The 10,862-nt window shown below is 46.4% G+C and overlaps 1 protein-coding gene across 1 annotated transcript; it reads right to left on the bottom strand.

The window, feature by feature from the left end:
- Nucleotides 1-5,297: 5,297 nt before the first annotated feature.
- Nucleotides 5,298-10,314, bottom strand: bcl11ba (BCL11 transcription factor B a; the record flags this gene model as incomplete). Its single annotated transcript, XM_071523705.1, has 1 exon — nucleotides 5,298-10,314. A coding segment is annotated over one exon (1,994 nt), but the record flags the coding sequence as incomplete, so codon positions are not given.
- Between the last annotated feature and the right edge of the window lie 548 nt (nucleotides 10,315-10,862).

Raw genomic sequence — 10,862 nt, 5'->3', positions numbered from 1 at the left:
GTCAAGTCGCTACATGTATGGAGCGTTTAGCGAACAATCAGTTACCTTGTATTCCTTTTATTGCGGATCGGAGGCGGCGGCGGCGGCGGTGGCGGCCGTTCTTCTTCTTCTTCTTCTTCTTCTTCTTCCTCTGTTCGTCTCGAGGATCAAAATTCAGCCGCGGCGGGAAAAAAAAAAAAAAAAAAAAACTCTGATTAGGATTCATTTGCTGGGGGGGGGATTTGGAGGGGGGGGGGGTGGTGGTTTGGGGGGGTTGGGGGGGGGGGGGGACTGACAGTGGAAGTGAGGGGCAAGAGATAGCGCCGCCGCCGCCCGCCGCCGCCACTGTCGCCGCTTTTGGGGAAAAGAGCCATGAAACAGCCATGCCAATCAATTGGACAGGGACAAGGCTGGGTGAATGATAATGTTAATAATTACCAGCCACGTCGAGGGACTCCGCTCTGATTGGCCGTGAAGCCGCCGCGCCGTAATTAAACGGCCTCCTCCTCTCTCTCTCTCTCTCTCTCTGTCTCTCTTCCTCTCTTTTTCTCCTCTCCTGCTGCGAGAGTGTGTCCTGACACGGTGACACTCCTCTCTCTCCTTCTCTCTCTCTCGCGCTGTTTACCTCTCTCGTCCTACCTTCCCCCCCCCCTCCTTTACCTCCACCCCTCCTCCTCCTCCTCCTCCTCCTCCTCCGCCGTTCCCTCCTGCCATCCGTCGGTGTGTGTGTGTGTGTGTGTGTGTGTGGGGGGGGGGTGGAGGAGGAGGAGCCCCGCGGGGGGATTTTGTCAGGGAGAATAGCGGCGTTGATCTTGAAGGCTTAAGACCCCACTGTACCTGTCAACAGTGTGGCTTTGGCGGCTGACGACCGCGGCTTAAGTCATTTGAAGTTGCCTCTCTTTTTCTTTTTTTTTTTTTTTTTTTTTTTTTTAATGAGGGAGGGGAGGAGGGGTAGCTGCGAGCGGCTGACAGCCAGTCAGGGGCTTGAAATAATTCCATACCTCTGAATAACCAGAGGTGTCTGTCTGACTTAATCCTACCCCCCCCCCCCCACCCCCTCTCTCTCTCACACACACACACACACTTTTAAAGGTAATGGAAATAAAAGCAGGTTGCAGGGGCTAATAATGAGGAAGTAGTGGTGGATAGAGAGGGGACGTCCTGTCACAATATGGAGGCTGCAGTGGAAGCGACTGGGAGACGCTCTGTGAATCAGACGAATCAGATGAATCAGATGAATCAGATGAGCAAAGACGCATCCCTTAATTAATATCGCATATTGTCGTTCTCTAACCGTTTGTATCACTTTGCGTCTCTTCTTCCAGCCGCCGTAATGGATGGTTATCCTCTATGACACTGATTCTCAACCTTTTTTCATAGCGAGGGCCCCTAGTTTAGTCCACATTAGAGCCACAGTAGGACCCCCATATGATGAGATGTAGTCTCTCAGACCCAAATCTGAGAATATTTTTATTGCCAGATATGATTTTGTCCAGAATTCCATGACTATCTGTACTGTAAGTAGAGAGAAAACAGTGAAACTATGATCAAAATAGTCCAGATTGTGTTCACTTGTAAATGAAATAATGCTGAAGTTTAACGATTCATCAATTTGCTGGGGACCCCCTGCATCCCCCTCAAGGCCCCCCCGGTGGACCCCGGAGCCCCACGTTGAGAACCACCAGGACAGACCATAAACTCTGCAACTCGATCTGAGCCGCGATTTCATTTTGATTATTCACCCAATGATGTGAATCGACCCACGCTGCCCCTTTTATGATTTATAATTCGGGGTTTTTTTTAGTTTTTTTTTTTAGTTAGTTGCGATTTATAATCTCCTTTCTTTAAGGCTTCGCTCCCTCCTTCGCCCTCTCCTCCTCTCTCTCTCCATTTCTCCCCCTCTCATTCCGTCTCATTACTTCTCTCTCTCTCTCTCTCTCTCTCTCTCTCTCTCTCTCTCTCTCTCTCTCTCTCTTTTCTCTTGGCTGGGATAATCCCCCCTGTAGGGGACTTCAAAGTGCAGGCCGGCGAGGGAAAGCCTTAATTACCCATTTGCCTTGAAACTCAAGCCAAATCACAACTCGCCCCGGTCCGTCCGACTCCGCGCTCCTGCCTCCGTCTGACTAATTGTGGGTCTGGATTTTTTTTTTTTTTTTTTTTTTTTTTTGACGCTGCCACGGAAATAGAGAGATAACATTAAATCAAAATAAGAAAAGAGAGAGGAGAGGAGTGTGGAACGCTGAAGCAGGTGACTTTGGAGTAAGCAGCATTTGAATTAGAGACTGGCTATCAATGCCGATTTTTGTATTTCTATTGTATATTCTATTATGCAAAGTTGTATGAGTGCTGTGTACTGCCGTACTGTGTCAGATCTCCCCCCCTTTTCTTGAAATAAATCACGTCTTCTCCTCTTGCTTTGTCTTCCCCTTCGCAATTCCACTGACCAAAGATTCCTTATTTGCCTTCTGAGTCGGATTTAATTATCATAAATTGCCGGTTATTCTTTTTACCGTCTTTGAGAAATATTGAGCCCCCCCCCGTCGATTGCCGGGCGAGGTTTCGCCACTCCACTCTGACAAGGAGCGGTGCCACCTCTGAAGTGGCATGGTGGGGGTTTTTTTTGGGGGGGGGGGGTTTTTATCCTGACAAGAAATGGTATTCAGAGCAAGTGAATGGGAGAAGAGTCTACTATTGTCGATGATTATTGTGTCCATGGTGCTTTCAAATTAGCAGAATATACTGGAGGTTTGGGGTTTTTTTTTGTTTTTTTTCCTAGAGGTTTCAGCATTAATTATAGACATCTCAAAGGGAACTAAATTGTACTTAAATATAAAACTATATATGACAATAACCCTATATCCTATTAGAGTGACTGCATTGTAAAGAGCAAGTGTATTAGGGAAAAATCAAATGGTGACGTGTTGAAATCTTTCTAGGTGCTTTAGACTTGAAGCTGAGGTCAGACTGTGTCTTTACTGTTATAGACTGCACAGAAAATTGATCTTTCAGTGATAATTAAGTGTTGATCGGAGAGTCTTGTATCCACTCATAGAGCTGATATGGCTCTGTGGGCGGCTGGTCAAAACTAACTAAGCTTCGAATTATAAGGTTCTATCTGCCTTCAGGATAGTTCTGAGATGTTGAGTCTTCAAAGTTTTCAGCATCTATTGAGTTAGAGATGGGTCCTTTTGTTTTAGAAATTATAGACTCAAAAATCATTATTTTCAAAAGATAACACCACACATATGTCAACAGGGACTCATAGAGTAGGTTCATGCGACTAACTCAGTTTTGACAAAAAGGTCAGATAGAACCTTATAATACCAAGGTCATGTAATGTGTTCAATGAACTCTGATGGGTGTGGACTGATAGAAACACTGTTTATGTGCTTTCAATATAACACTAATATATCAGGTGAAGCCATTTGTCGTGCGATGTGCTTAAAGAAGGAGCGGTAGACAGTGGATGTCTGAATGTCATGTTTACTGTAACCAACCAATGGCATCGGCCTCAGGCCCGAGTACACTGGCCGCATCTCAGTGACATCATAGATAACACAAGCCGCAGCCTATGAGAGTCAGTTCATGTATTTAAATAAAGTGACATCACAAACAGCATTACATCCCTACTCAAAAAAAAAAAAAAAAAAAAAAAAAAAAAAAAAAAAAAGCCCCCAGCCCCCTCCCCTCTGCATTTGAACATTATTACATATCAAAAATGACAGATTTATCACCTCCATCCCCCCCCCCCCCAAACCCTGTGTCCTTCTTCTTAAATACAAACATGATAAAAAAAAAAAAAGGAAAGCAAACTGGTCGTCGTGGAATGTGGAGAACTGGAGAGCTGAGCAGCAGCAGCAGCGGGGCGCTTCTTGTTCGATTCGTCCCGGGACCGTTCTCGACCGTCCGGCGGGGGGGGGGGGGGGGGGGGGGAGCCAATAGGAACGTTATCAGGAAGTGCCCGTTTTTTTGTTTTTTTTTGGGGGGTGGGTAAAAGTCCTCCGCGCGTATAGCGTCTGCTTACGGATGGGAAAAATAGCTCTCAGGATAATTATCGAAGCACCGACCATTTTCTAGGAACTGAGCAGAGAAAAGGCATTTCGCAGGAACGGGAGATTCTGTGGTTTTCGTCCTCGTCCCCTCGGCCGATACGTGTCCACGTGACTGCGATCGGTTTCAGCGGCACTAAACAGCCTGTCATTGTACTTTACATGTATGTCGAAAAAAACACAATGTTAAGAGTGCATGGAGAACATTGTCGTTTTTTTTTTCTCCGTGTTGCGATTTGAATCGTTTCGTCAGGAGTGTCTTTTCCGCGGTCGGGTCCGGGCACCGGGCACCCCCCCCCCCACACACACACACACACACACCCGGTCCCCCCTTTTCCTGTCGACACCCAGCACTCGAGGAACCAAAAAAATGAGACGACAAACAAGCAGAGGATGGAGAATTGTTAACAGCTTGTATTTGTGCTCTGTTCTCATGCCGAGAGATATCTCAGTGGGGGGGGGGGGGTAGGGTAGTAGGCGTGTGCCTGACATGGAGGTCACAAAGGTCAAGGGTCAAACAGAGGAGGAACCCCCCCTCCCTCCCCCCCCAAAAAAAACAAAACAAAGGGAAGTCACTGCCAGTGCCAGTTAGAAATCACAAACAAATAAGAAAAAAAATCAAACAAAAATCAAAAACAGCGTAATCATAGAAAACTATGTACAACCAATAGAGCGGTAAACAAAACATCGACTTGTGTATTTTTGTCACTAAAAAGGCCGTCGAACGACCTTTCTGCTCCCTTCTGTACAACGTGATTCATCACAACAATACAAATCCATCAGGTTCTGTTTTAATCCTGCCAAAATGAAAAGGAAAAAATAGATATCGTGGCAGCCTGTGAGTCGTGTCCCGTCGTCGGGAAATGAAGTCGCCCCCCCACCCCCCCCACCCCCGGAAAGAAGAGCAAGACGTCCAGAGGTACCCGGAGGTACCCTATTCACAAAGGATGCACATACAAGTTTTTTTTTAAAAAAGAACAAGCTCCTTAGGAAAGACAGCGAGTGCCTACACATGTATTTCAAACCATCCATGAAGAGAATAATCCATTCCAGAAGAAGAAAAAATAGATACAAGTCAGGATTCTCAGTGTGTATTTTTCCTGAAAAGCGATACCAATGTTCGGTTGTTTCTAAGTCCGTTCTGGAGCTGCCCCCCCCCCCGCCCCCCCCCTCACCACCCTCCCCACCCCCCCCAACCGCCGAATCCAAGTTTGTTACAGCTCAGTCATTTTTTAATTCATTTATTTTTTTTTTATTTCATTACACCCAAGGCAGAATAAAAGTTACTAAAACTTAAGACTCTTACAGTTACAGTGACAAAAACATTTTAAGAGACCCACAATTTAAATTGGACTGCAAAATAAAAAATAAAAAAACAACCTTTTTTCTATTTTTGTAAAATGCCCAGGCATTCTCCAATATTACAAATACTGGTATACTTTTACAGTAAACAAGAAAAATGTAATATATATTCATATATATTTATACTAAAACCCCGTCACCAAAAAAACCAATATACACATCGCCACTACGGCATTCAGAGAAACTTTAGAAGCAAACCTGGAGAAAAAAAAAAATACTTGTTTGTTTAAAACACACATACACACAAATATTATTTTACCCTTGTACTTGTTTCAATACTGTAAACTTATTTTAAGACAGAGTGCACTAAATTCTTTTTTTAGTTTCTGCAGTTCCTGATTTTTGTCCAGTCTCTTCCTTGACTTTTGTGTGGCTTTTGTCCACTCCTGCAATTTTCTGTTGAGGGACAGAGTCCTTTAAGAGTGAAGAATTTGATATATATCTATATATAGGTTTGTGCCTTTATATGTACATATGCATACATATATACACACACAGACACGTCAATATTGTGCTGGGTCCTCCTAACCTAAATTCAGCATTGTTTCATTTAAGAAGTAATCTCGATAATTCTGTGGAAATGTCAAATCGGAGTCAAAGTTGACACGTAATTTTACACAATTTCTCTTGCTCAATTCGTATTCGCTTCATACAAGTGTTGCATTTGTCCGAGACAATAAATAGGAAGATCATTATTCAAGGCACACTCACGTCAAATTGAATGGCAGTACAAAAACTGTCCCAAATAAATTAATTTTTCAATTTTATAGTGCCAGCATTGGGAAAGCCTAGCCTAACAACCCTGGGCACTTCAAACGTCAGGAGATCCCAAGCTCTAGACCCTTCGGTACCTTTCTGTCCAGCTTTCTGTGTGTGTATGTCGGGCGGAAAATCATAAAGTGCGGGTCCGTTGTTAAGAGCTCTGGATTTTTTTTCGGGCGTTCAGATCGGATCAGATTTTTTTAAAAATGAACGCGTCACTTTGAATGTGGAAGAGGGCGGGACCTAAGGAAAACAGGGGTTGTGATATATAAAATGGCAAAGAGGTAAAATGGAGTAAAATGATGCTTGCATGGGAGGGGGAAAAAAAGCTTTACGCTGCATTGTGTGTGTGTGTGTGTGTGTGTGTGTGTGTGTGTCAGAGTTGCTACTACTCCGTATACGCTCAGCTACACATCACAGGGAGTCCTGAATGAAAAAAAGTACTCTTACTATTTCAGCACAAATCGATACATTCTCCTTCTACCAAAAAACTGTCCCACAACTATCGGTGCAATTTAGTACCAATGATTCCTAACTCAGTGGAGAGGTGACTTCATTAATCAGAATAATCTTATATCATTATAGAACCAGTCTAAGAATACAAGGCGAAATGTACTAGTCTTTTCTCTTAACCCATCGTGAGTTATTTCTAGCAAAAAAAAAAAAAATGCATAGGGATGTTGATGTTATGAACTTTGACAATATATGATATAAAGTCAGAATTAAATTTACTGCAGAAATCTGGTTAAAGTGGTGGCACCTGCCATGTATGCATATACATCTAACCCTCTCTAAACTAAGCAGTCACATGTCGACCGGACTAATTAGAAACAGTGACATCAAATATGAACGGAGGAGATAATAATGGCACAACAGGATTAAGCTTCTTTTTTTTTTTGTGAGAAATATGAACTTATTCGTGTACGTGCTTCCGACCTGTCCTGTGAATAGATGCCAGCCATTGTGCTAGAATTCTCTCTTTGAAACGGCTAAAATGGCACCCTAAGGAGGGAATAGGATGGACACTGGACTGGCGGGGGTGGGGGGGGGGGGGGGGGTGTCAACTCTCCCCTGTTCATTTCAAGACGGGATGAAATCGAAAAGTTGTCCCACAGAAGGACAATAAAGGGATGCATGGGTAAATAAAGAAGTATAGCTCACCCTGAGATGTCCCTGTGCTCGCTCGCTCTCGTTCTTCCGTCTACCTCTGTCTATGCATACCTGTCTTGCATGGCTTCATGCTTCAGTTTACTCCTAATAAATAATATCGCCTAGTTCATATGGCTTCATGCAAAATATAATACGTGGACGTATAAGTGTAGGTAATATGGTTGGAAGTGGAGGAGGGAGTGTGGAAAGCAGAAGAAATGAGGGATGGTTGTTGTAGCGTTGTCAGGGCTTGGTACTACGTACCAGTCAGCAGCTGCCTTATCTAGAATCTGTTTCTTCTCGCTGGTAATGATGTTCTCTGGAGGAGACAGGGTTTATGAACCTTGGGATCCTCTTTGATTTTAGATTTACTGTCAAATATGACACTCAGTGCTACATATCCAATTATATTGACATGTTTTAGAGTCAGTTCATGCTACAATGCCAAAGGATTGTTGTCCGCGTATCGTCATCACACAAAATAGACTAATTCTAGCATTCTCAGTAACGCCTTTTTCAAATTGAAGATTGAATTCAGCTTCTCTTCAAGAAATCACATGTTTAGCTTAAATATACAATTTCCTATAAGCAGCGGCCAAAAAAGATTACTTAAAATGGATTTCTGTCTTCTAAAAAATCTCAGGATATCGTGGGTATTTAAAAAATAAAATAACTCAAAATAAAAAAAAATAAAAAAATGCCTAAATAAAAATGTACCTGCACATGCCAAAATACAAAATCCAATAAATACAGAAATTATTGCACAGTTAAAGGCTCCACATATGTTATGACTCAACTGATTGATTGTTTAAAAAGGAACGCCAAATGAGGCAGTTTAGACAGCTTCAATTGGTGTTAAGATCTCTGTTTGTCTTTTCACTTTTTTCTCAGTTGGCAGTTTCTTAGGCAAAAACACAAAATTAACCCAAAATTAATATTTCAGAAAAAGAGTATCCAGCTACCCCATTTTGTATTTTTTTTTTTTTTCAAAGTCAAAGTATGGAAATAGGGAACCTGGCTTAGCTTCTCTCTGCTTGTTCAATTTTGACCTCGTTGGTCATCAAATGTTCCCCGTGCCACTTTTTCATATGTTTCTCCAGAGTGCTGTACACGCTGAAGGGCATTTGGCAAATGTCACAGCGGTAGACCTCCTTACCGAGCTGGCCGTGCGTCTTCATGTGGCGCGTGAGCTTGGAGCTCTGGGCGCAGGCATAGTTGCACAGCTCACACTTGTAGGGCCTCTCACCAGTGTGGCTGCGCCGGTGCACCGTCAGGTTGCTGCAGTTCTTGAACACCTTGCCGCAGTACTCGCAGGTGTCGCTCCTCCTGCTCTCCTTGGAGCTGGGCCGGCCCGGACCTCCGCCCAGGTGCGGCGTGCTGCCCCCGCTGGCGGTGCCGCTGCGGCCCGACAGGCCGCCGTCCAGCAGGTCCCCCGGAGGCGTGGAGAAGCGCAGGCTGCCGTTCTCGGACGAGTGCTCGGAGGAGGTGGCGAAGGGCGATTGTCTGGAGTCGGTGAAGCCCAGGAAAGGGTCTTTGATGAAGTGTCGCGAGGCGGCGTAGCCCACCAGCCACTGGGAGTAGACGTTCTCGGAGGGGATGAGGGGCGCCGGGGGGATGTCCAGGTCCTTCTCGATCTTGATCCTCTTGTTGGAGGAGTTGGACAGGCTGGGGCTGGTGATGGGGGTGGGCTTACGGGGAAACAGGCCTGAGAAAGAGTCACCGGAGCCACAGTTCCGGCCGTTAATAGTTGTCCTCTCTTCCTGCCGGAGGGGCTCCATCTCCCCGACCACCGAGTCCTCATCCCCAGTGTCTCGCTGGCCGTCCAAGCTCCTCTTGGAGAAGGGCATCCTTTTACGATTGTCAACAATCAAGTTATTGTACTGCTGTATAGAGTTGAGCCCCACACCCTCCACCATCTTCCCAAGGGCGAGCGACGACTTCTCCTCTGAGGGCGGCTTCGAGCCGTTCTCTCGGTTCCGGTAGAACTCAGACTCCATGCTGAAGTTGGACTCCGGCCGGCTCTCGTTCTCAAGTTCCTCCTCTTCTTCCTCCTCTTCCTCCTCCTCATTACCTTCACCCTGGAAGTCCCGATCGCGATTCTTCATGCCCTCGCCTGTCACATCGCTGGTGCCCGGCTCTGGGGAGCTCGTAGTGGACAGTCCGTCGTCGGAGCGCCCTGTCAGGGATCCCGCCTTGTGCATGTGGGTCTTCATGTGGCGCTTCAGCTTGCTGGCCTGAGAGCAGGCGTGGTCACACAGCTGGCACTTGTATGGTTTTTCTCCAGTATGGCTGCGCCGGTGCACCACCAAATTGCTCTGGAACTTGAAGGTCTTACCGCAGAACTCGCAGGACTTGACCTTGGCCTGCGTCTGGGGTGGGGTGGTGCTGTTGGGGGGCATCGGCGGTAAGGGAGGGGTGCTCAGAAAGGGCGACTTGGGCCCGGGCTGAAAGGGGTTGGGGTTCAGCAGTCGGTGCATAGGGTTGGCCCTGCTGGGGGACAACGGTGGCGTGGCGCTGTTGTTCCCCGCCAGCTCGCGCAGCCGCCTGGAGAAGTCCATGGACTGGGACTCCATGGCCATGGGCGTCAGGCGCATCACCCTCTCGAAGGCACTAGGGTGCTGGGAGATGAGGCCCATTTCCTCGGCGCTAAGGCGTTCCAGCCGATGGGGGTCCAGGTGGTGGCGCGGCGGCGGGCTGACGAACGGAGGGGTGTTGGGGAGGCGGTTCTCCACGAAGCCCGGAGGGGGCTCCCGGAGCAAGGGGCCCGTCATCCTCAGGAGGTGGAAGGGGTTGTTGTCCCCCAGGAAGTTGGTGAGCGGCGACTGGGGGATGGCGTCGTTGCCCATGGGCGGGGGGATAGTGATGCGTGGGGTGAGGGCGGCGCTGGAGGGGTTGGACTCCAGGTAGATGCGGATGCCGTGGGTGTTCTGGGCATGCTGCAGCAGGAACCAGGCGCTGGGGAAGGGCTGCTTACATGTGGTACATATATAGCTGGAAGGCTCGTCCCTGCCACCTGCAACACAGACACAGAAGAAATATGTTACATCTTTAAGATTAGACAAATTTACACTAAGCTCTTCAGTCAGAGATGGAAGGGGTACTTGAGATGTCGAGCATATTTCAAACACAAAATGACACATGGATTTTGGCTACGAGAGCTGTGTCAGGTCAAAGTAAAAGTGACTAACATGAACGGTTATGCAACTTCATTCACATAATTCAAATTGTCATTAACAATGGCTTTTTTTTTAAAATGGCCTATTTGCAGTGTGCAAACTTTTCTCGGCTGAAAGACACTGAGATGTGATAAGTGTGTATGCTACAGATTTCGCCTAATACTCCCGGTAGCTGGAATGGCCTTGGCTCATCATGTTGTCATATAAATGGGGCGTACTTATCGCGCTTTTGACAAGTGCATTTCCACAGTCACACTGGATTGGCCTATACTGGATCCATGTTTTAAGTGCTGCTTAATCTCTCACTTACTACAAACTGCTGAATTATTACAGAGTGTGTTTGCGTGTGTGTGTGTGTGTGCATCTGGGCTTGCATGTAAGCGCG

The sequence above is a fragment of the Centroberyx affinis genome, unplaced genomic scaffold (assembly GCF_046629955.1).
Source record: "Centroberyx affinis isolate AG114_WGS23_722 - 3 ecotype Tasmania unplaced genomic scaffold, CSIRO-AGI_Caff_v1 ptg001110l_1, whole genome shotgun sequence".
Classification (NCBI taxonomy): domain Eukaryota; kingdom Metazoa; phylum Chordata; class Actinopteri; order Beryciformes; family Berycidae; genus Centroberyx; species Centroberyx affinis.
This window is presented reverse-complemented; position numbering and strand designations above follow the sequence as displayed.